This window comes from Callithrix jacchus, chromosome 19, assembly GCF_049354715.1.
Source record: "Callithrix jacchus isolate 240 chromosome 19, calJac240_pri, whole genome shotgun sequence".
NCBI classification, from domain to species: Eukaryota; Metazoa; Chordata; class Mammalia; order Primates; family Cebidae; genus Callithrix; species Callithrix jacchus.
The window spans coordinates 33694587-33720159 of NC_133520.1; the positions used below are offsets into that span (position 1 = coordinate 33694587).

The following is a 25573-nucleotide window of genomic DNA, read 5'->3' on the forward strand; positions in this document are numbered from 1 at the left end:
ATGTACTTTGAAAACTGTAAAATTATACACTAACATGAAGCATCACAAAATGCTTTTAAAAAATAGTTCTAAGTAATAAATGCCTTTTCAGTGGCTCATTGCATGCTTTATACCACTGCTTGTTTCAGCCCACTGAACCTTTCTCTATGTGTTGGTGTCAATATCCATCTTCCAAACCCAGGGCTATCCAGAATAGTCCCACAAATTACCATTTTAAACATGCGATGTCCTTCAGTTTACATTTGCAGATTTTGGTAAAATAGCATCGTCCAGTGAAGTCCACTGCGCTGGAGAGAGAAAGGTATAATGATAGTCAAATGTACTTCACCAAAAATTTATCTGTGGCAAAAAATTAACAAAATTTACCAACCATTATTATGTGCACAGGGCAGATGTATTAAATATAATCATACTGTTGCATAATGAATCTCCAGACCTTTTTCATTTTGCAAAACTGGAGCTCTATACTTATCAAATAACAACCCCCAACTTCCCCTTCTCCCAGCCCCTGGCCACCACCATTATACTTTCTGTTCCTATGACTTTGACTACTTTAGATATCTAAGAGAAATCATATAGTATTTGTCTTTTTGTAATCGGCTTATTTCACTTAACATAAATTCTTCAAGTTTCATTCATATTGTAGCATGTGACAGGATTTTCTTTCTTTTAAAGAGTAAATAATATTCTATTTTATCTATATACCTCTTTTTTTGGGGGGGAAGGGGGACAGTCTTGCTCTGTTGCCAGGCTGGAGTGCCGTGGCGCGATCTTGGCTCACTGCAATCTCCGCCTCTTGGGGTCAAGCAATTCCATTGCCTCAGCCTCCCAAGTAGCTAGGACTACAGGTGCACACCACCACACCCAGCTAATTTTTTTGTATTTTAGTAGAGTCGGGGTTTTACCATGTTGGCCAGGGTGGTCACCAGGAGTGACCTTGTGATCTGCCCACCTTGGCCTCCCAAGGTGCTGGGATTATAGGTGTGAGCCTGACCTTTTTTTTTTTTTTTAAGAGAGTGTCTTGCTATGTTGCCCAGGCTGAACTTGAACTCCTGGGCTCAAGTGACCTTCCTACCTCAGTTTCCCAAGTGGGTGGAACTATAGTCACCCTATACCACATTTTGTTTATCCATTCACCTGTAGAGTCAATGGACATTGGGACTGTTTCCACCTCTTGGCTACTGTAAATAATGCTGTTAATGAACATGGGTATGCAAATATCTCTTCCAAGATCCAGCTTTGAAGTCTTTTGGCTATATACCCAGAACTGCTAGATCAGATAGAAATTCTATGCTTGATTTAGCACAAATATTTCCAATCCAAAGAGCTGAAAAAGATTCTAACATAGAAGTATATTTTTAGAAAGTCAGTTTCTATTTGTGAGGTCACCATAAACATCTGACAAATTTTCCATTTAAAAAATTTTTATGTGTTCATTGATACGTATACATCTTAGCACATTAATTCATCATTATTATTTTAACCCCTAAAAAGAAGAGCATAAAATAAGAAAAATCTGATCCTATTCTAGACTTGGGTCTGACCCCTAACAATTCACCTAGCCTTCCTTATGACTGCCTTATTACTTACCACAGCTATTGCAAAGATGAATGGGTTAAATTTGTATATGAGCTACTAAAAAGAAAAAGCAGTGGATAATGAATCATAGAACTCTGTAGCAATAGGTTCTATGATTTATTGTCTAGTGTTTTTCCTTTTTTTGCAATACATATACAATGTACACACACAAAAAACAAACTATTAATTTAAAAACATTAAAAAGATTTAAAAATAACCCATTTATCTCTGCAATAAATGAGAGCCTTTGGCTTTGCTGATAGGCATGATTACACTTAGACAAATTCGGAAAAGAATTCAAGTAAGGAAGAGTACAGAGTACAAAGCTTTACCTGGGTAAATTAAAAAACTTGTAAAGTTTCTATCATTATCATAAAATTCATTTAAAATGAATTATGGTTATTAGCCTGCTTCCTCTGGCTCTATATCCAAAGACTTAGAGAATACCTATCCACTCATAGATTCGATAATTACTTTCGTTTTAATAATAAAATTTCAATAAAGAACTAAATCTTGAAGATTCATGTAGGGCATATACATCTTGACTATGGAAAGAGAAAGTACCATTTAGAGCTAGAAAAAGGTTACTTGAATCAAATAAAATGGCTATTTTACCAAATAGGAAGCAAATTCTTAAGGACTCTATACCCAAAAGCAATTAGTGGCTGAAAACAAACAGATTTTAAAAGGGTTCAATTATGGGAACAAATGTGTAATATCCAAAATAGGCTTTATGGGAAATAAGGATTAAGGCTAAGTCTCTATTTTTCATCCCATAAAACTCTATTTACATCTCTTTCAGAGAGAAAGAGTTTTGAGGAAAGAAAACTGAATTTGATGAACAACGGATCTGATTCAGGATGCCAATTGCAAATAATAATAGAAAACTAATTGTTTTTTTTTCTGGTGCGAAATTTCATGGATAAAAATGAAAAACTTAAATACCTCTCCTGTCCAACAGTACAGAAAATTTGCCTGAATTTACCTAGAGTCTAGGTCATGAACTTGACTCAGTGAAATAGGATGGTTGGGCAGGACACTGAACAGGGATCAAACTTAAGAGATATGTGGTCGCATGACTGTAATTGAGTTAGAAGCATTACATCAGGACTGACCATCTTGGGTAAACCACAGACTTTGTCCAGACAGTCTGCCCACTTAGATATATTCCAAAGGGATCATCAAACTGTTGGGAGTGGCTGGAAACGATAACCTCCTTGTTGACTCCCAGGGATCCAAGCCATAAGTTTTCCCATTTAGTTAAAAGCTACCGTTGCCCACCTCTAGCATGACTTACTTGGTAGGAGGGATGTCTGTAGAGAAAAGGTCTATTTCAGTATCAGCCAGCAAAACAGCCTTCATTCCCCTAGAGCTGAGCACTTGTTTACAGAATTTGCAACACAGGATGGACACGCACCGGTCCTTGAAATTACAAATGTTGGTAGTCATGGCGTCGCAGGAAGGATGAGGTGTAGGATTTTGAAAAAAGAAACAAGAGCAATGCTCCTACTACTTTGATTCCCCTAGGCTAAAAACCAAGTTGCGAGACCTCGAGCTTCTCTAAGCCCTAAAACTGGGAAGGAAATGAGTTCTTTTCTGTTCTCCTAGTGGAGGAGTAGAAGCAAAATTTATTGAGTAGAAACGGGGGAGCGCGGCAAACTGGCTTTCCTTTTAAACTTTCGAAGGGAGTGGAGTTTGAATTGGAGAGGAGGCGGTGGGGTCTGAAGGGAACTTCTCAACAGCTTTCCCTTTCTCTTGTCTGAAGGAGTCCTCTACCCCTCAGCTCCCACCCCTTCACAGCAATTCCCTCAGCCTCCTCCGATCGTCTTTTATTTAAAGCTTCTCCTCTTTTGAGACGTCCTTTTCCCAACGTTAAGCCCCTCCCCCAGAACGCTCCCGTTCCCAGCTCAGGGATCTCAGGCTTAGCGTCCCTACCAGCCTCCTCTTCCCAGGATTCAGGAACTCCCTTCGCTCTTTCAGCCGGGAGATCCCGCGTTCTCCTCCTTCCCGCCCCCTTCTCTCCCGGACCTTCCTACGCTCTGTAGGTCCGCGGGCCCCTCTCCTGGCAGTCCCCAGCCCTCAGCGTGCTCGCGCTTGCGCCGTTTTTCTCGCGTCCTCCCTCCCCTCAGCTGTCCCCCGTGCCACCCGCAGTCCCTTCAGGTCTCTTCCCGGAGCGGCCCTTCCCAGGCGCGCGGTGGTGTTGGTGGGGCAGGGCTGAAGTCGCTTTTGGGGCTCAGTCGGCGCCGGGGTCTGTCACCAAACACGTTGGTTTTTGCTCCCTCTTCCGCTTTTCCTGCCTCTCCAACCTGGTGTCAGTTTGAATTGCCAGCGCCACGCACCGATTGGGAGAACTAGAGCTCGCCTCCGTCCCGCATTGGAAGGCTCCGGGCCTCCCCTGACAAGAGCTAGTGGCTTGAAGACCATCGGCGCCGCCCCAGTAACGGTGCTGAGATCAGCTCGGCTTTTTGGTTGGCCGAGCTTGGCTCCGCCTCCGATCTTATTGGCTGGTTTCGGGAAGTTTCGGCAAATCCTCCCTTAGCCCTGGAGAAAGTGGCAAGGTGCGCCCTTCCCGCTTCTTATTGGAAGAGAATCTACAGTCCCCGCCGGTCTCTACTGTCTATTGGCTATAATTCTCCGCAACACCCCACCTCTCTACCCCGGCCCAATTGGCCTTGCCTTCGCTCAAGAGTTTGTGTTTGGTCGTCCGCTCCATCTTAATCCCGCCCATCAGTTCTACTGAAGGTTTCGACAACCTGGGGTGGAGCTTAATCTATGACCACGCCTCAACAGCGCCAGTCGCACCTCCAAGTTTTGCCAGCTCCTCCCCCTCATTCCGGGCCTCTCGGGATCCGCTCTTCCTATTGGCTATAGGCCCCATCGGTCGATAGAAAGCGGGCGGTGATTGGTAAAGGGGTGGGCTCTGGTTCCCGGCGGGGTCCTGCGGAGTTGGCGGAGGCTCCTCAAGGGACTGGGGCACCGATCTGCGTAGAAGCGGGTGGCGGGGAAGAGAGGGGAGGAGAGCTCTGAGTGGGAAGCGGAGCCGGGGGCCTGGGACCCGTCGCGTCAGAGCCAGGTAAAGGCTCCTTCCCTCTTGCTTTTCTTCCTCCCGGCCGCCGGGCTGGAGCCCTGACTGAACAGACCTGGGCTGGGGCGGGAAGGAGAGGGCGCGGATGCTGCTCCCGGCATCGCCTTAGCGGTGCCGCCCGGAATCCCTCAGACCGCCCCTCCACCCTCTCCAAATCTCCCAGTACAGCCCATAATACTTCTCGGGACTGCGAGTCTCTCCGCCCATCACTGTACAGCCTGGGACTCTGTCCTGGCTCACCCACCGAAGCGCAGCCCGCACCCAGCCGCCTCCCCCGTTTCTCCGCACACGGGCAGCCGCGGTCCACCGTGGGGCAGTAGTCGTTGGCATCGCGTGTAACCATCGGCTGGCCTCTTTCCCTGCCTCCCAGCCTTGGCGTACAGCCTCGATCCCAGCCCAGGACCCAGGAGGATGGGTGTTCCGCGCAGCTTCCGGGGCTTTCTCCCAGTTCCACCCCTCCGCCTGCCGCGATGGACTTCTCTTCACCCACTCCCATTCCTAGACCACATCTCGGTCCCCACAGTTCCTAACATCCTCGATCTTCACGCAACATCGTGGCCCATGATCGTCCCCAATGCCCCTCACTCCCAAGGCAGCCTTTCCTTGCCCTCTCCCGCCTTCCGAGCGTGTGCCGCTCCAGTTGTCCCCGGGCTCCCTTCCAGCCTCTGGACCCTATCTCACACCCGCCTCCCGCTTCCTGCCCGCCTGAACCCTGCCGCCTTTGCTCCCTGTCTTACTTCCTCAGTGTGGCCCCTTCCTCCAGCCACGAGAAGTGGGAGACGCTAGCAGGAGCTTCCTCCTCCCGGCGCTTGGAGGAAAAGGAACAACCTAGGAGGAAGGGTCGCCGCTACGGCACGCGGGGGAGCTAGACGCCGGGCCCCGCGCTCCCGTCGCGTCCCTCCTGCTTCCTGGGCCTAGACCGAGTTAGGATCTTCTCGGGCACCTCCTGGTGCGAGGAGTCGGGACTGCGACCTCACCAACCTCCCCCCATCCCAAGCCTGGGATTGGGTGCGAAATCTGGGATCTCTCGGCTTGGGTGGCAAAAAAATATTGAAGGTGGCATTTATAGTCACTATCGTCCCTAACTTGGGGGAGGTGACGGCTGCCTTCCGCTCGCTGCCCCTCGGTTTTCCCAGCCCCGACCCTATCCTCTAACCCGTTTCCTGCTTCAGCTGACCACATTGTTTTCCTGGATGTGTCCCGTGCCGAGCAGGCTTTTTCCTGCAGATTTGCCACCCCTCCGCACCTCCCCCTCCCGCCCTCCCCCCCCCCCCCCCCCCCGCCCCGCCAACATTTTGCTGCCAAGAGAAGCTAGTAATCAAACACAAAACAACTGGGAGGAGGGGCGGGAGGGGAAGAAAAGTTGTGCGTGGTGGCTTGCCCCTCCCCGGCTTTGATCCCTTTTGATGTCCAGGGAGGTGACTCAGCCGGGGGTCTGGGGCTGAGTCTGGGGGTTAGGTCGGGAGGGCTCCCACGGGCTGGCTGCTGACCAGCGCCTGCAGAGCTTGGGAGGCCACCGAAGTGCCGCAGTCCCCGCCCGGTGCCCCGCGTTCCTGTAGTCCCCGCCCGGAGCCCGCGCAGGCGGCTGCTCCAAAGTATTTTCTTTCAGCCTTAAAACAAAATCCGGAGGGAGCTTCCTTCCTCCCCACCTCGCAGCGCCGGGCTCCGCCGACCCGGCGGCGTTTGGAGGACTGGAATGGGCCCAGGGCGGGCTCCGAACGACGTCCCCTACCCCACCCCCGCTGTGATTAGGATCTGCTCTCTGGCTGATCGCCCCCTCCCCCTTTTCCTGCATTTACAGGCAAGTGAACCGAAGCAAACGACTTCCGATCCAGTCTGCGCTGCTGCGGCTCCCGTTTGGGATTTGATTTGCAGCATCTTCGAGCCTCTACGACAAAAAACCGCGAAGCACGCCCAGCCCTCCCCCGGCACCCCGAAAAGCACCCACTCCCTCCCGGGGACACAGCTGGGCGCGTCCACACCCCCGCAGCCCCACACCATGTTGTGCGGAAGGACTTCCACTCTCCGCTTGTGTCGTTGATGTCAGACCCCAGGCCAGCCTCCGGGTGCTGCAGTTCTCCCGGCTAATGCTGAGGCTGCGGCTCCAGCTCTAGCACAGGCACCAGCCGCCGCGGCACCCGGCCCCAGCACCCACCGTCTGCATGTGCCCGCCGTAGCCGCCTGCCCAGCCCGCAGCCCGCGCTCCACGGAGCGCTGGAGACCACCGCGGGGTGGGTAGGAGGGCTCCTCTGCCCTCTAGAGAAGCTGTCTTGGAGGTGTTGATTTAGGTGGTTGGATTTTTTCCGTGGATCTATCAATTCACAATTCAAATTTGGAAGAAAAAAGGAAAACATGACGTCTCCAGCCAAATTCAAAAAGGATAAGGAGATCATAGCAGAGTACGATACTCAGGTCAAAGGTAAGGGCTTTGAAAAATAGCACACTGCAAATGCTGTGTGGACTGGTGAGGCATGTATTTCCACCCTGATTTGCAGGCTGTTTATTTCCTTGGGTGGAGCAGATGGGGGCAGGCTGACCCCAGAGGTGGTTTCATAGGTGGGTCTGAACCTCCAAAGGATGGGCAGTGCCAGGGGCTGCTGGCACTGGAAAGGAATTTTTGGAGTGGGCTGTAGGAGTATCTGAGGGGCTGACCGTGATTTTGGCAGCCCTTTCCCCCAAGCTGACAGGGTCGGGGGAGGGGCAGGAGGCTCTTGGAGAGAGAAAGGCACAATTTGCCTCCGGTTCTCTGGGTCAGATTTCCTTCAAATACAACTGATATCTGACAGGTGTTTGGACATTTATTTCAGAGATTCAAGAGGAGTCCAGACAGAAAGGCAACCTTGAGAAGGTGTACCATTTGGAGACCCTTGGGAGAGACAGGGTTTTTCTGATGCACTATATTAAGACATGAGATTTGCTATGGCATTGGACTCCAAAAGTCCATTGCTACCTTGGATGTACCTTGTACCTGTCTGGTCTCTGGTCGCCCTGAATACAATCAGAGATCAGAGAACAGAAAGAATAAGGCCACACACGCTGGGTCTCCGCCCTCACCTAAATCTGAATAGAGTTGGGAGGATGTTAGGGTTGCTGGTTGGTGCTGATTCTGGAAAATAGGAAGACATAATTGTTTAACCCTTCTGTGCTGTGGCCCTCTGCTCCAGAAGACATGCTTTTAAAGCCCAATTTTCCTCTCCGGAAAAATGTGAAGGGTAAAGCAAAATGTAGGCTTGGAGAAACCAAGTGACCCATCTCCTTATCTAGTCGACTGTCTGACTTGACTCATGAATAAGAGCCCTTACTCAGATAGCGTTTTTTAAACAAGCAATTCCCATAGGAAGGGTTCCTGCCTGTTAAAGAGCTGCAGCATGTGTTTGTGCAAGGCACTGTCCTTTCCTGGTCAGTCACTGGAAAGAGCCATGTGGCTGCAGCCCATTGAGACCTTAGCTAGGGAGTGGAAGAGGTGGGTGGCCTTGAATGTTACACCACATGGTTGGAGCTCTGGGTTTTCCTTTGTTTCAGAGTACAAGGGAGGGGCCCCTCCTTTCCCTGCACCAGTGCAAGGAGACCTTTTCCTATCAGAGAGGACTTGAGAAGGGCCATGTCTCCCCTTAAATTATTGCTGGGGTTTGGGGGTAGGGCTAGAGTTTGAAATGGGCAGCTCCCTTATCTCTTGGGAGGTTGGAAGGTTGTCTAAAGTCCTCATTGTACCTACAGGATCTTTTTTATGTCATTAGTTTGGTCAATGCTGGAGGTGCCCTAAGGGGCCTTCTATCCACTTGGCTGCAGACATTGGTAGGTTTATTACAGAGATGGGGGAGATTGATAGCTTCAGTTGAACTGGGATTGAGAGAGATATGGTTGTGAGTTATAATTGAGGTCTTGGCCTCTTGTTACTGTTCATAATCCAGGCCTGTTTTTGTAAACAATAGGCCACTGGCCTTTGTGTCCTGTCCAGGTGCACTGCAATTTGCTCTTGGAATCCCCCCTGCAGTCTTAACCAAATATGTCTTTTTTTTTTTTTTTAACACATCCTCTACTTAAAACTGTTGCCATCAGGAGTGTTAATAACTTTGATCTTCCCAGATTTCTCTCCAGAAGCATGCCATTTGACTAAGGTGCAAAGTGATTTTAAATGTTTATTTTTTGGAAGGTTCAAGGCTGATAGGTGTTAATAGAACTGTATCTGCCAATTTCTTACTGGCAAAGGATTTCTCAAGAGTGTCTCAAAATTAAACACTTTGGATATTTACAAACATTGCTCATTGAGATGATGTAATGCAGTTGGCTATTGGGGTTTTCTCTTCAACCGTGCGACAGCATTAGACTGTTTTGCTTTGCTCTGATATTTTTCCATTGATACTATTCGGGATCATAGAAATTGATCCTGAATGCTCAACGTGGCTAAGCATGATGTCTTACCCTGAGAAGGTGCCTGATGAATGCTTATGGAACTGATTTGAATAGTTCAGTCCTTCATTTTACAGCTGAGGAGAATACAGAGAACTGAAGAGGCTTGTCCAAGGTCACACAGCTAGATGGTGGCATATCTGAAACTAGAAGCAGATTTACCAACTCTCAATTCCCTATTCTGTATCTTTACTATGAAACATCATCTGACCAGGGTGAGAAAACATGAAAAATTCTTAAGGAGCCCAAATCTGTCAATGAATAATAGTAGTAATAATGATAATGATAATCACAGTAGATTACATTTTGGTTGCTCATTACGTTCTGGTCTGTCCCAGGTGCTTTAAATGAATGGTCTGGTTTAATCCTCACATCAACCCAGGAAGTGGGTATTATTGTCACCTTCCATTCACCATATAAGGAAACTGAGGCTTAGAGAGGACAAGAAGTCCTTCCAAGGTCACACAGCCAAATGATGGCAGCTTGACTTCATTCCTTTTTTCATTAACTATTTATTGAGTGCTTACTATGTGTTCTGGGGACTGGCACTACAGCCATGAAGAAGAAAAAGTCTCTACCTTTGTGGAGCTTATATTCTGGAAGCTAGGCTCTTATGGAACAGCACAGAATTTGGAGACAAAGGGCCTGGGATCTGGGTTGGCTCTGCCCCCCACTAGCTAGAAGCCCTGGGTCAGAAATATTATGAGTGTCAGCTTCTTATGTATTATATGGGACTCATGGTGCTGCCAGACTTACTTCTCTTACAGATGCCAAGATAAAAAGAAAATTGCTTTAACAGCTATGCAGTTTGGTTTGGTGGTTAAGTGCAATTTTTAGAGTCAAAGGGATTCAGGTTTAAATCTTGGTTCTGCCAGTTGCTTGCCTTTCACTTCAAGCAAGTTACATGACTTGCCTGAGCCTCAGTTTCCTTATTTGGAAAACAGGTAAAATAAAATAGATTTCCTAAGGTAGTAGTGAGTTGGTGATGAGATATATAAATTATTTAGAACAGTATCTGGCACTTTTAAGTGCTCAATAATGGTATAGTCTACTCCTCTGTGAGCAGGCTTTCTTTTGCTGAATTGGGCTGACTATTGAGGTTGCATTGCATATTCACTCCCAAAGAGTTCTAGTTTAAGTTCATCTAGCAGTAACAAAAGATCTTGGGTCAGTCATTTAAACCCTGTGGACCTCAGTTTCTTTTTCTGTCAGTGAACAAGTCAACTAATTATTGGCCACTCTAGTTCTACATGTCTTTGACCAGAGTCCCAGGTCCTGTTTTTTCAATCAGAATTGTTTGAGTCAAATGGACTCTAAATGGGACCCTCATCTCATGGGACCCTTTCGAGGACCCTCTCTATCCCTTGCTTTTTGTTTCTGCTTGCATGTGCCCTGAGGAACTGCTGAGGCTTTAGCCTCAACCCTCCCCCAGAAGGGTTTTGTGAGGGGTGGGCCTCCTTAGTCAGCCTGCCTCGTAGTGTGTTTCTGGTTTGTGGGTGTCCAGATTCCTTGGAAAGTTAATGCTTCTCAGTGTCTGACTTGAAAGCAATAATATTCTTAGTCTTTTTACATAGCTCTTTTCAATTTACAATGCACTTTCATATGGAGTTGTCCCTCAGAATCCTCCGGGGATTGGTTCTAGGACTGGCCCCACTTCCTCCAGGAGAGCAAAATCTGCAGATGCTCAAGTCCCTGATATATAATGGTGTAGTATTTGCATATAACCTATGTATACATATTCTCCTGTATACTTTAAATCATCTCTAGGTTACTTATTATACCTAATACAATGTAAATGCTATGTAAATAGTTGTTATACTGCTTTTAAAATTTGTATTATTTTAAATTGTTGTATTATTATTATTTTTATTTTTTTCCTGAATATTTTCCATTCCCATTAGGTTGAATCTGCAGATATGGAACCTGCAGGTGTGGAGGGCTGATGTGCCTTAATCTCTGGAAATTCTTTACAACCCTGGTCAGATTCATGGTCATAACCTGAAGCCTTCAGGCTTTAGACTGTTAGCTTGTTGCTGGGATTGGAGCAGCAAAGGTGGTAAGGTGCAGGGCATGGTTACCAGAGCTGTGAATCCGGGTGGTATTTGGGCGAATGCGTATGACTGCATACAGTCCCAGCTATTGTTCTTTCCTTATTTAAGGCTCCTTTCCTTTACCTTGAGTTTTTGCAGCTTCCCAGAAAGCTTGAGATTGACAGTTCATGCAAATATTCCAGGAGAAATAGTCTGAAACAGAGTGGCACTGTATGTTGAGCAGTCAAATTTTCTTTCTTGAGAACATTAGGGGTCTTGTTTTTTTTTTTTTTTTTAAGTCTTAGGAGAGCAGTGTGTGTGTGTACTGCAGAGCTGGAAGTGAAATTTTGTAATTTCCATCTGGAGTATTTTGATAGAAAAAGCGCAGGCCTTTGCCTGGAATAGTTTAACGCTTTCAGGACCATTCAAGAGCAGGAGATGAAATTTAAAACTGGAGTCATATTGTGTGTGTATATGTACTTGGGAATGCTGATGGCAGGTATTTAAACAAGCTCTCTCCCCTGGGAGGTCTGAGTGATTCTTCATTCATGCCAACAAAGGTGTTCTCCACAGCTTCTTTCCTCCCAGCCCCCATTCCCCAAGGGAGCTTTATATATAATCAGTTAATCAGTTTTAAATATATCAGTGAAATATAATCAGTTTGAAGAGCTGCAGTAAAATATTTAGTTGGGATCCTCCAGCAGATGCTATCATCTTCCTGCAAGATGATTGAGGGCTCCTTGTGCCTTGCTCAGGGAGTGGGGCGGGGGGGACAGGGGGACAAAAAGCTACTTTGCAGTAGTAAGGTGAACTCCTGGAAGAAAATGAAGCTCTTGGAAACATTCAAGTACCATACTCTATATCTTGGAATTGAAAGACCTTGGAGGAAGGTGGTGGGTAAGGAGTCAGGGGGATGCAGTGTACCGTGCAAAGAAGCAGTGGTTGGAAACTGTTCATGAGGGTCCTTAGCTTTTCCAATTTTAGGTGTTCTTTTGGGGAACGAGAACAAAAATTGCCTTTGAAGAAGCCTATCTGGTAGTTAGGGCCACATCCGTTATGTATCATGCAGGTTGAAAGCTTAGACAGGCTCTGATCATTTCTCTGCTATGAGGTTTCCAGAGTTTGGCCTGGTTGTAGTATATAGGTGCCCCCACTATTAAAATCAGCAGGTGCACAGACCCTGACTCCCATTATTCACTCCAGATAAACTAGGCTGCCCGTTGGCACCTGTAGAGTTCTCTTTCCAGAAGCAAAAACTCTTCATGGGAATTGTGTTTACCTTACACCCTTAACCTCTGATAGCTATGTTAGGAATATATGTCATATTTAAGGGAAAAAGCAGTTGATATGTAGATTTCTGATAGTAATAGAATTCAAGTGAAGAGTTTTAACCTGGTGTCAGCTCCAGAATTGACTTTTTGGGGAATCTGGGAAAGTTGCCTTAGAAGTTGTTTAATTTAAAAATAATAGGCCGGGTGTAGTGGCTCACACCTGTAATCCCAGCACTTTGGGAGGCTGAGGCAGGTGGATCACGAGGTCAGTAGTTCAAGACCAGCCTGACCAACATGGTGAAACCCCACCTCTACTAAAAATACAAAAATTAGCCAGGTGTGGTGGCATGTGCCTGTAATCCCAGCTACTCAGGAGGCTGAGGCAGGAGAATTGCTTGAACCCAGGAGGCTGAGGTTGTAGTGACCTAAGATAGCGCACTACACTCCAGCCTGGGTGACAGAGTGAGACTCCATCTCAGAAAAAAAAAAAAAAAAAAGGATCACTTAAAAACATTTGAAAAAATTACAAAATTAACGCCTTTACTGATTTTACAATAATGGGTAGGAATTCTCATATCTCCCTTGCTCTCTTTAATTGTGGTAGAATACACAGGAGTTTGACCATCCAGTGTACAGTTCAGTAGCATTAAGTACATTCACATTGTTGTGCAACCATCACTACCATCCATCTATACAACCCTTTTCATCTTGTAAAACTGAAACTTTATACCCATTAAACAACAACTCCCCATTCTCTCCTGCCCCTGTCTCTGGCAAGCACCGTTGTATTTTGTCTCTATCTGATAACTCTAGATACTGCAGGTAAGTGGAATCATAATGTATGTTTTTTTTCTTTGTGACTGGCTTATTTCACTTCCTATAATGTCCTCAAAGTTCATCCATGTTGTAGCATATGTCCGAATTTCTTTCTTTTTTAAGATTGAAGGTTGAATCATATTTAATTGTATATATATACCATATTTTGTATACCCATTCATTCACTGATGGACACTTGGGTTGCTTCTACCTTTTGTCTATTTTGAATAATGCTGCCGTGAACATAGGTGTAACAGATATATTCCTTTTCTTTCTTTCTTTCTTTTTCTTTTTTTCCACATAGGGTCTCACTGTTACCCAGGCTGGAGTGCAGTGGCTTGATCATGGTTCACTGCAACTTTGACCTCCTGGGCTCAAGTGATCCTCCCATTTTAGCCTCCTGAGTACTGTAGGCACATGCTATTATACCTGGCTAATTAAAAAAATTTTTTTTGTAGAGATACGGTCCCCCTATGTTGCCTAGGCTGGTTATTCTTCTTTTAAATGTACACTATGCCATAGTTTTATAAGCTTGTATGTATATTTCTATATAATCACTTGCCCTGATAAATTTTTTAAGGTTTTTAATGTGTGTATTAGCTTGTGTATTAGTATATTGTTAATTATAAAGTTGTACACCTTTTTAATTACATGAATTACTAAACTTTTACCATATTTTTAATAGCTTTATTGAGGTTTCGTTGATATTTAATAAATTGCTCATATTTAAGATTCACAATTTGATAGGCTTTGACATATATATACCCATGAAACTATCACAATCAAGATAATGAATCTAACTATCACCTCAAAATTTTCTTCATTATAATGTATTAATAAACAGGTACTATCAGCCAGACATGGTGGCTTACATCTGTAATCCCAGCACTTTGGGAGGCCCAGATGGGAGGATCGCTTGAGCCCAGGAATTCAAGACCAAAGTGGGAAACATAATGGGACCCCGTGTCTGCAAGAAAAAACAAAATTAGCTGGGCACAGTGGCTCATGCCTGTAATCCCAGCACTTTGGGAGGCCGAGGCGGACAGATCACTTGAGGTCAGGAGTTCAAGACCAGCCTCACCAACATGGAGAAACCCCCGCCTCTACTAAAAATACAAAATTAGCTGGACGTGATGGTACATGCCTGTAATCCCAGCTACCCGAGAGGCTGAGATAGGAGAATCTGGGTATGGTGGCGTGCCTGTAATCCCAGCTTGAACCCAGGAGGCAGAGGTTGCAGTGAGCTGGAATTGTGCCGTTGCACTGCAGCATGGGCAACAAGAGCAAAGCTCCATCTCAAAAAAAAAAAAATTCAGGAAAAGACATTAGCTTCAAGATAAATAAGTAAAAGCCTGGTATCAACAAATTTTAAAAAGTAACAAATAAATAATGACCTAAGCTACCCAGATTAGTTTCTGGAAAATTTGTTTAACCAAGACAATCTCCAAGGGAAGTCAGGTGAATAATTGTGTCTCAGCCATTACTCTGCTTTTAGGGGGGAAGGTACAAGAAAAGAAAAAAAAATCTTAGCCATGTTAGGAGTGGACAAATGACAGTGTCTGTTTTCCTGTAGTTCTGGCTTGGCTGGGCACAGTGGCTCATGCCTGTAATCCCAGCACTTTCGGAGGCCGAGGTGGGCAGATCACCTGAGGTCAGGAGTTCAAGACCACCCTGGCGGACACGGTGAAACCCCATCTCTACAAAAATACAAAAATTAGCTGGGCATGGTGGTAGGTGCCTATAATCCCAGGTGCTCTGGAGGCTGAGGCAGGAGAATCGCTTGAACCCAGGAAGCAGAGGTTGCAGTGAGCTGAGATCACGCCATTGCACTCCAGCCTGGATGATAGGCTGAGACTCAGAAACAAACAAACAAAAAAAACAAAAAATAGATCTGGCTTGAACCAGTTCTAGGGGCTTATGCCTTTTTAGAAGGGGTCACAAATGAGCTAGATGCCCAGGAGAGGGGCTGGGGGCTCCCACTGGAGATGTGCTCAAAATATTCTTAATATGGCTTCTTCTAATGATTGACTCCCTATTGCCTGCTAAATGCAGACCAGCTTTCTAAGGTAGACATGAGCTCCATCCTCAATCTGGCTGCAACCTGTTTCAACCACATTTCTTATTTTGGTTTAAGAGGAAGCCTAACTTGACTGCTTACCATTCTTTAAACACATAGACTATTAGCTAACATTTGCTGTTTGTTGGATCCTTACCACTTTCTAGGCATTATGCTAAATACATTATATACATTATTTCATAATACTTACTCCAACTTTAGGAAAAATATGTTACTATTAGCCTATTTTACTGATGTGAAAAGTGAGGTATAAGACATTCAGCTTTTTCCCCAGGGTCTGCAGCTACTGAGTGATGGAATAGGATTTGGAACCTTGGTTGTTGCCAGAGTCTTAAGTTCTGCCTGTTGTTCATGGAATGCCCTTTTTCTACCCAGTCCCATATCTTCACTTATTTAAATCTCACCTTTCTGTTGGGCATGGTGTATCACCTGAGGTCGAGAGTTCGAGACCAGCCTGAACAACATGGTCAACCCCATCTCTACTTAAAATATAAAATTAGCTGGGAGTGGTGGCACATGCCTGTAATCCCAGCTACTTGGGAGGCTGAGGCAGGAGAATGGCTCGAACCTGGGAGGCAGAGGTTGTAGTGAGTCGAGATCGTGCCGTTGTACTCCAGTGTGGGCAACAAGAGAAACTCCGTCTCAAAAAAAAAAAAAAGAAATCTCACCTTTCTGTTAAAGCCTAACGTTTTTGGAATGCCTTCCTCAACTGATCTGACCAGAAATAACCCTTGTCTCTATTTCACCCACATGGTGCTTCTCTTAATAGATCTCATATGGCATTGATCTCATACTGCCTTATGTTTGGAAAATTTGTATTTCATTCTTCTTTCTTCTATGAGACTTCTGAATGTATGAATGTATTGAGGTTGTGTAGTGCAATGCAAATAATACAGGCTTTGGAACCAGCCCTCAGTTGACGTCTTGTCAACATCACCTCCTTGCTGTATGACCTTGCTGAAGTCACTCAACTTCTCTTCCAAGCTTCCTCTTCTGTGACATGGAGATGAGACCTGTCTTGCTATTAATGGCAGTTGTGTTTAGAGTACTGGCTAAGTGTATGGCAAATATTAAATGCTGATAAATAGCTTATTATAAGGTCCCTTCAGATAGGAAATGTGTCTAGAATACTATTGTAGCTCAAATGGTGGCCTTCAGTAAACACCATCTCTAGTAATGAATGAATGAATGAATGACCTAACTACTACAAATAATCCTAACTAATACAAATAAGAAATAGTTTCTTAATTGTATCTCAACACTATATCTTGCACGGTGTCACCAGAGTGATTTTTTTTTTTGAGATGGAGTCTCACTCTTGCCTAGGCTGGAGTGCAGTGGCATGATCTTGGCTCACTGCAACCTCTGCCTCCCAGGTTCAAGTGATTCTCCTGCCTCAGCCTCCTGAGTAGTTGGGACTACAGGCATGCTCTACCACACCTGGCTAATTTTTGTATTTTTTAGTAGAAACGGGGTTTCACCATATTGGACAGGCTGGTCTCGAACTCCTGACCTCGTGATCTGCCTGCCTTAGCCTCCCAAAGTGCTGAGATTACAAGTGTGAGCCACCGCACCCAGCTCAGAGTGATTTTTAAAAACTCACTTTTTTTTGCGAAGGTCATAGCATAAAAGACTTAATATTCATCACTTCCCACTTACCCTGCTTACATTTTATACTGCCTTACAGCTGAACTGCTTCTAGTTTCCTTTCCTTATCATGTTGTGTCATGGCTTGTGCTCTATCCATGCTGTGCCCTCTTTTTGGCTTGTGCTCTATCCATGCTGTGCTCTTTCCTCTTCCTTGAACCTGGAAAACTTACTCATCTTCTAAAGCCCAGCTCAGATGCCACCCTTCCAGGAAGCCTTGCCTGCTCCCCTGTGTAGGATCCCTAGCAGGATTCCTCAACATCTCCCCTTGCCTTCTGCCCAGCGTTAATCAGTATGGTCTCAGCATCTCCTCTGCAGTGTCTTTGTGCGCACTTGTATTATTGCACTCATCGTATTACATTGCAATCTCTTCATTTACATCTCTTTGTTTACAATGGACTGAGCATCTTCAGGAAATAATGGTCTTTTATTCATTTCTGCATGTCCAGCTCCTGATATATAGTAAGCGCTAAAATGTTTATCAGTTGAGTTGAACTGTCTTCTGAGTTGAGTTTGGATGTGACAGTGCCATGACGCCACACTTCTGCATTTCTCCCCCACTCCTAAGAAACCCATGCCCTATATTAATGTTATTTGAAATTTGAAGTAGATTCAACATTGTAAATATATTTGCATTATACAAGGACAACTACAAACTACATAGCCTTATGGATCCTCCCTCACAGGGATGTGTTTCTCCTTAAATTTATTATGGGCATTGCCCTCTTTAGAATCACTGCCCTAGAGCTATACTTGAGTTGACCACATTTCTTCAGTCACATGTTTTTTCTTGGAAACCAAGAAAAATGTTAGTACTGAAATTCCCAAGAGTTTAAAACAAATGTAAGGCTTTCTGTAATTGAAGCAAAAACACATTCTACATTTGTCCAGGATTTATTCACCATTTTTATCAGGCACTAAAAGTCTAAGTTTGAGAAAGTTTGTCTGTCTTGACCAGGAGTTAAAACTGGGTTGACTTGAAAAAGGAAAGGAACTGTTTTATTACTTTTTCGAAGCATGGTGTGGAGAGAGCTATTGTCTGTTTAGAAGCAGCTGTGAGATCTTTGGTAAATGGGGAAGGAAAGGTCCTAAGGGGCAAGCAGGAAAATGGTCCCTTATGGTTTTTCAAGTCATTTGGCATGAAATAGGCTTGACCTTATTTATACATTGTGAATGAATGGTTCTGAACTTGAAATATTCGTGAGGAAGGAAAAACAGTTGGAGGTGTTCCTCCATTTTGGTGTATGTTTTAGGATGCTGTCCTTTAGGGAGAAGGCAGCTTCTTTTGCGTGTTTTTTTTTTTTTTCTTAAGCATATCTTCTAAATGCATTAATCAATGGGGAGGTGACCCAAAAGTCACTGTGAAAGTTGGGACCTTATCTTTGCTGTTTGAGCCCAAATCTTGCATTTAGAATCATAGCATGGTGGGCAGGATCTGAATGCTGTCCCTGGAGAAGATGACCCTGTCAGCCATGGGTGGCTGGGTGGTTAGGGTTCCACAGGAGGACAAAGTACAGAAAACAAAGGGACTCAAGACTATGAGCTGGCCACGATAAGCCACGCCATGAGCTTTAAGAAATATATCGTGTTTCTGAAGAGTTGGCAACAATTTCTCCAAACATTGAAGTCCCTTAGAAATCTGCTTCCTTTACCCGTTAGTTTTTGTGTGTCCGTGTGTTTATTATTTTGGTAGGTGGTGGAGATCCTGCACCAGAGCTTGTCAGATGAGTAAGCTCCTCTTTGGGAAGACATCTTGACTGAGGTACCTATTCTGGAGCAACATTTCTTTTGGGCCAATAGAGTACTTTGTAACACATTGAGCTACGGGATTCTACATAGGCAGAATGATCCTAAGGGAAAGAATGCTGGGTTGGGAGGCAGAAAGCTTGTGTTCTAGTTTGGCTTTGTCATTTACTAGTGCGATTTTGGAGATAACTCACCTAAGGTCTCAAAATACCTAGTTTCCCTATAAAAACCCTATAAAATGGGAAGAGACAACAATTCTTGTCTCTTATAATAATGAAGGTGATGATGGCTAGCGTTTGTCAAGTCTAGTCTTATGTCTCAGCTCTGTTTTAGGTGCTTTACATATATTAACTCATGAATTTTTCAACAGCCCTGTGAGGTAGCTGCTATTATTATCCCCATTTTATAGATGACGCACAATGAAGTTAAATAACTTGCTCTGAAGCACGTGGCTAGTAAGTGATGATGGACAGACTATGAACCCAAGCTGACTTGACACTGGTGTGAGGCTGAAACTATGAAATGCTGTACACACTCAGTTGATTGTCCTCATTTCCTAGTAACTTGGTACGATAAAGAATGCAGTATTTTAAATGTCTTCCTGTTACATACTTACTCTGCCTCCCTACACCTTGGTTTTCTCATCCAAGAAACTAGGGGTTAAACATTAGAAACTTTCTAAGATCCTTCCAGATTTCAGGGTTCATGATTCTTGCTTATTAAGATGTTGAGATGGGGCTGGGTGTGATGGCTTACGCCTGTAATCCCAGCATTTTGGGATGTTGAGGCAGGTGGATCACGAGGTCAGGAGTTCAAGACCAGTGTGGTCAACATGGTGAAACCCTGTCTCTACTAAAGATACAAAAAATTAGCTGGGTGTGGTGATGGGCACCTGTAATCCCAGCTAGTCGGGAGGAGGCAGGAGAGTTGCTTGAACCCAGGAGGCTTGTAGTGAGCTGAGATCGCCCCATTGCACTCCAGCCTGGGTGACAGCAAGACTCCATCTCAAAAAAAAAAAAAAAAAATTGAAGATGATGATTTGTCCCTTTTAAGTAGACACACTTAGAAGTACAAAAACCATTACATTCTCTGAACGACATTCTCTCCACCCCCAGCACTTGCCATGCCTGCATGCCTGCCCCACACTTACGTAGGGTAGGCCCCAGGTGGTAGGTAGTAGCGGAGTGGCAGCTGGCCTGGAGAGCAGTTCAAGTGATAACTGTAGAAGTATCATGATCTGCTAGGAAGATATGACTTATAGCTGGAGAAGAATCAAGCATGGAGGAGAGAGTCACTTGATGGGCCTAGAGGTGAACTTGTGACTGGATCACTAGGGACAATGAATGTTTAAATCAGGATAACTATTGAACTTTGGACTTCCACTAAGGTCAGAAATTTCTAGAGTCAGAAAATTCCCTGCTGTAACTGGTTTGTATGATTTTCCCTGTTCATGTTGGTGAGCCAGAAATGGAATTTGTATAACTCTTGGTATTATAGATATTTATGTGGTTGTGTGCAGTACCTACATTTAAAAGAAAAAGGAAGTTGACTGATTGTCCTCATGAAAATTAAAGAAATAAGGAAGTGGGAGGCTCTTATTCTCTGACATCTGGGCTGGGACAAACCTTGGGGAGGTGGTGTGGTTGTGGAACTGGTATAGGGTTGATCTAGATATCTAGGTTGTTGGGGAAATGACCTCAGGCCCTTCTAGGATGTGGGGTGGCCTCTTGCCTCTTACATTGCTCTTTATATATTAGGCCCTTTGTCAACTAAGGGATTTCTTTAAGGATCGTGATGAAGCATGCTGTAATGCGGAGTTGAAATGTTTTCATGTTTATATTTGCTTTCTTTTCACCTAATGAATAGGCTAAGTAACAGTCTGTTGTTCTAAAAGAGTACTATTAATAATAATGACAGCTCATATTTTTATCATTACATTTAAAAAATATTCATAGGAAGGAAGAAATTAAGGGTAATGGAGGATCAGCTATGTAATGTTGAACATGTCATTCCACCTTTGGGATTCTCAGCTTCTCAGCCGTAAAGTGGAAAGATGGATTACTAGTTCCTTGCTTCATCATTTTTAGGACATATGAACAAAAAATGGTTACTGTTAAGTGAGTTGTCACATAGAGCCTAGATGTTGATTACTGTCCTGGGGGAAGGATAGAAACCAGAGAATAGATAGCATAGGTTCTTCCTACTTCCCTCCCTTACTTCTGGTTTAAGGTTTCATCTTTTGTTTGTTTGTTTGTTTGTTTGTTTTCTTCTTACAGCTTTCATCTTTAAACAACATTAATTAGGTTTTGTGTTTTTAGCCATTGTTAGAGTCCGTTGTGCTGTATCTCTTGATCTCTCTTATTTATTCAGTGATTTGTGGTTATGTACATTATCTCAGTTCTTTGTTGTCAACAATTTTAAATCAAACATTGAAGCATTTGGGGTGGATGACTTGTTAATTTGATTAATGAGGTTCTTGATCTGGATATTTTAAGGCCAGTAACAATCCAATGTGGAAACACCGAATTCTCTTTAAAACTACAATAGTGTTCTCGCTGCCAAAGATGAAACCGATCTGTGCCAGTTACTTCTTTCTAAGAGCGAAGGTGTCTGAGCTTTCCTTTGCTCTTTTGGTCAGGGAGCAGGACTGCTAGTCCAGAAAGGCCAGCTCTTCTGGATTCAGGAGCAAAAGAGTTAATCACTAAGCAGAAACAGAAACCTCCCAAGTTTCTAACCTTCCCTTGCCTTAAATCTCCTTAGAAGAAAAGGCATATGCACACTTATGCGTGCACTTACACACACACATACACCATACACACAAATACTCAATGTAAAATGATCTCATGTTTATGAGAGCTGGAATTACTTGGGAGGAATACTTGTGTTCTGCAGCCTTAGTGGGCATGATGTGAAAGCAAGGCTATTTGGCCTGTGGAGATTGCAGATAAGAGCCTGATATGTAATTGAGTAAGAATTTGAAAAATTATCCAGCATTAGGAGCAGTAAAGCAACTGCTTGTGCTTTTTTATGTTAGAAACAATTTGGAGTAGGAATGAGGAGCTAGCATTGTTTTCAGGGCGTGGGAACCCCCTCCCAACCTCACTAGCCAAATATGTTTGCCTAGGCAGAGAGTGTCAGGTCTCTGAGAGATCTTGACAGAGTATTTTAATACATTCTTCTGCCCTCGGCAGTTCTTCAGTCTTAATCGTTTCAGGAGAAGGGCTGTCAGGTAACCTTTAAAATTCTTTCTAGAATAGTATACCACAGCCCACTTTCCCTTCTTGTTCCAGTGACCCAATCTATAAATGGTCAGTTCCTTCATTTGGAGAACTTGAAATAGTTTAAAGAAGAGACTTGATGAATTGAACTCATGCTTTTGCTGCCGCCGCCACACCCTCTGTACACACCTTTGCTTCATTTGGGTGCTCAGCAACTTGGGAAGGAGGATGCTATTGAGGAAACTTTCGAGGCGTTGGCTTATAGCTACTGGAGTGTTCTTTCTAGTCGCCTCCCCTCCTCACTTCCTCCAGTGTTGGGACACTTTGTATCGAACAAGAAGATCATGAGCTAATTTCAACCCAGCACCCATTTATTTAGCACCTACTGTATGTTTTACACTATGCTAAGTTGTGAGCATAGAGAGATACAGAAAAAAATTTCTGCCTTCAAGGAGCTACAATCTATTAGAAATGTCTTAGTCTGTTTTCTGTTCGTTATAACACAATACCTGAAACTGGGTAATTTGCAAAGAAACAAAATTTATTTATTTTTTTGTTCTGGAGGCTGGAAAGTTAAGATCGAGGGCCAAATCTGGTGAGGGTCTTCTTGCTAATGGGAACTCTCTGCAGAGTCCCGAGGTGGTGTAGGGTATCACAGAGAGGGAGCTTGGTGTTTAAACATGCCGGCTCAGGTCCCTCTTCCTCTTGTTAAAAAGCTACTAGTTTCACTACTAAGATAACCCTTTAATCTACGAATTCACTCATGATGGCCTGCCTTCATGATCTGGTCACCTCTTGAAGGCCCCACAATGGGGATTAAGTTTCAACATGAATTTTGGAGGGGACATTCAAATGATTGCAAGAAGAGTAGACAGATTACACAAGTATAGCGATAGGGTCACAGAAGAGAGATGTCGAAGGCCCTGTGGAAAAGGAATAGTCTAACAGCGAGCAATGCTGATGTGCCTGGTTGATAGAGGAAGAAGATGATATTACCTAGTATTTACAGGGCACAGGGCTGCCTGTGAAGTGCCTTGCCTTACTTGATCTCATTTAACCTCAAAATTGTACAACATGGGGCAGGATAATATCTAGCCTTTTTAAAAATATATTTTATTTTGAGATAATTATACATTCAAATGCAGTTGTAAGAAATAATGCAGAGAGATTGCATGCACCCTTTACTTAGATTCCTCTGATGGTTAACATCTTGCAAAACTATCATACAATATCATAATCAGGATCTTGATATTGATACAGTCAAAATTCTAAACAGTTCCATCACCACAGGGATCACTCATGTTGTCCTTTTCTAGTCCTGCCCCTCCCAGTCCACTCCTTCATCTCACCCCACTTTAGTCCTTAGTCCTTAACTACTGGCAAACACTAATCTATTCTCCATGTCTATGGTCTTGTCATTTCAAAAATATAAAAAGCCAGGCACAGTGGCTCACTCCTGTAATCCCACCACTTTGGGAGCCCAAGGTGGGCGAATCACGAGGTCAGGAGGTCGAGACCAGCCTGGCCAACATAGTGAAACCTTATCTCTACTAAAAATATAAAAAATTAGCCAGGCTGGTGGTGGGCACCTATGTAATCCCAGCTATTTGGGAGGCTGAGGCAGGCAAATCACTTGAACCCAGGAGGCAGAGGTTGCAGTGAGCCAAAATCATGCCATTAGACTCCAACCGGGTGAGAGTCTAATGTGAGAATTTGTCTCAAGGTAAAAAAAAAAAAATTATAAAAATGGAATCATTAGCATGTAGCTTTTTGGGATTGGCCTTTTAATTTTTTTTTTTTTAACTCAGCACAAGTCTCTGAAGACTCGTTCAGGTTGTTGTGGATATCAATAGTGCATTCCATTTTATTGCTGAGCAGTATTCTATGGTATGAATGTATGATGGTTTGTTTAACCTTTCACCCACTGAAGGATATCTGGGTTGTTTCCTATTTTAGGCTATTATGAATGAAGCTGCTATGAACATTTATGTACAGATTTTTGTGTGAACAGGTATTTTTTAGAATGTAGAGGTAAGCCAGGCATGGTGATGTGTATCTATAGTCCCAGCTATTCTGGAGGCTGAGGCAGGAGAATCTCTTGAGCCAGGGGTTCAAGATGAGCCTGGGCAACATAGTGAGATACTGTCTCCAAAAAAAAAAAGAGATGGAGGTAGTTTTTTTTTTTTTTTTAATGGAAAGATTGTACATTAGAAGGTAGAAAAGTAGGTTTTGCATCCTACTAGGGAAGATACATGTATATTTCTCTCCCTTTGGACTGATCATTTAAGTTGGTCTCAATTTCCTTATCAATAAACTAGCATAACATATATTCTGCCTACATCCCATGTATAGATAAACTGAGATAATATATAGCCTCCTTCACAGTTGGTGGGAGTACAAGTGTGCACCACCACACCTGGCTAAGTTTTGTATTTTTAGTAGAGATGGGGTTTCACTGTGTTGGCCAGGCTGGTCTTGAACTCCTGACTTCAAGTGATCCTCCCACCTTGGCCTCCCAAAGTAGGATTACAGGTGTGAGCCACCATGCCCCACCCCAGAGTAGTTTTTAAATTGTAATCTAGAGACAACTCTTTTAGGCCATCTCGCTTTTTCTAATAATTGATGTATAGGTGTTCCTTATATATTTTGCTTACTCATTGTTGACAATTATAGGTTGTAATACCTTCTCTTAGATTTAGCTTATCATCTTATTTTTAATTGAATTATTTGATGTATAAGAAATTCCAAGGCCAAGTACGGTGGCTCACACCTGTAATCCCAGCACTTTTGGGAGGCGACAGTGGGAGGATCACTTGAGTCCAGGAGTTCGAGACCAGCGTAGGCAACATAGTAAGACCCCATCTCTACCAAAAATACAAATAAATTAGCTGGGCATGCTAATGTGCTCCTGTAATCCCAGCTGCTTGGGAGGCTGAGGTGGGAGGATCACTTGAGTTTGAGAGACCAAGGCTGCAGTGAGCCATGATCATTCCACTGGACCTCAGTCTGGGTGACAGAAGGAGACCCTGTCTCAAAAAAAGAAAAAAAAGAGAAATTTCAAATTTTAATGTAGTCAAATTTACTTTTTGTTAAATAAATTAACTTTATCATTTTTATTTATTTAAAAGACAAACACAAACAATCATAAGGATATTCTTCTATATTTTCATCTACAAGTTTTTACTTTCACATATCAGTCTTGAATAAACAAGGAGAAAAGTTTTGTGAACAGCATGAGGTAGGGATCTAACTTTTTTTTATATTCCATGTGGCTGTATTTATTAAAAGGTTCATCTTTCCCCCTGTTGATTTGTAATGTCTCATTTGTACATATATGAAGTTTATTGTACATATTTATAGGTAAGATGAGTTCTCCATCATGCTGTAGTGGTGCTGCCCCTTCAGTGCATCAGGGGTTGCTGATGAGGGGGTTGATGTTTTCCCCTTTGAGGTAGTGGCACTAGGCTGTCCCCATAGCTCCAACTAGAATAGCTCTGCTTTTATGTTTATGATATTGGGTGTCTTTCTAAGATTTTATTTGAAGAACTTTTGAGACAACAATTTTAAAATTTTAAAACTACCATTTTTAAACAGATTACATTTTGGAGAGTTTTTTGAGATAGCAAGGGTTTCCTCATTCATCTTGGGTTTGATGGAAAGCATAAGACACGCAGAACTCAGGACCTAGCAGCGAG

At 43.8% G+C, this 25573-nt stretch overlaps 2 protein-coding genes across 19 annotated transcripts in view; one reads left to right on the forward strand and one right to left on the reverse strand.

Moving 5' to 3' along the window:
* Positions 1 to 5488, reverse strand: part of FAM72A (family with sequence similarity 72 member A) — a 30457-nt gene extending 24969 nt beyond the window's left edge. For 3 of the 8 annotated variants that reach the window (XR_013529864.1, XM_002760727.7, XM_035280607.3), the window contains exons 1-2: positions 2876 to 3164; positions 210 to 287 (exon numbers count right to left, since the gene is read on the reverse strand). Coding sequence is in view for 6 of the 8 variants with exons in the window: in XM_002760727.7 (XP_002760773.3) it covers positions 210 to 287; positions 2876 to 3027 (230 nt within the window). In the remaining 2 variants the exon portion in view is untranslated. Of the gene's footprint in view, positions 1 to 209; positions 288 to 2875; positions 3387 to 3513; positions 3620 to 3917; positions 4018 to 4841; positions 5077 to 5400 lie in introns of those variants that run through there. The other 5 variants (XM_035280603.3, XM_035280602.3, XM_035280601.3 and 2 more) reach the window with 5 other exon arrangements.
* SRGAP2 (SLIT-ROBO Rho GTPase activating protein 2) overlaps positions 4541 to 25573 on the forward strand; it is a 271565-nt gene continuing 250532 nt past the window's right edge. For all 11 annotated transcript variants that reach the window (XR_013529861.1, XR_013529862.1, XM_035280593.3 and 8 more), the window contains exons 1-2: positions 4541 to 4651; positions 6465 to 7082. Coding sequence is in view for 9 of the 11 variants with exons in the window: in XM_035280593.3 (XP_035136484.1) it covers positions 7016 to 7082 (67 nt within the window). In the remaining 2 variants the exon portion in view is untranslated. The remainder of the gene's footprint in view (positions 4652 to 6464; positions 7083 to 25573) is intronic.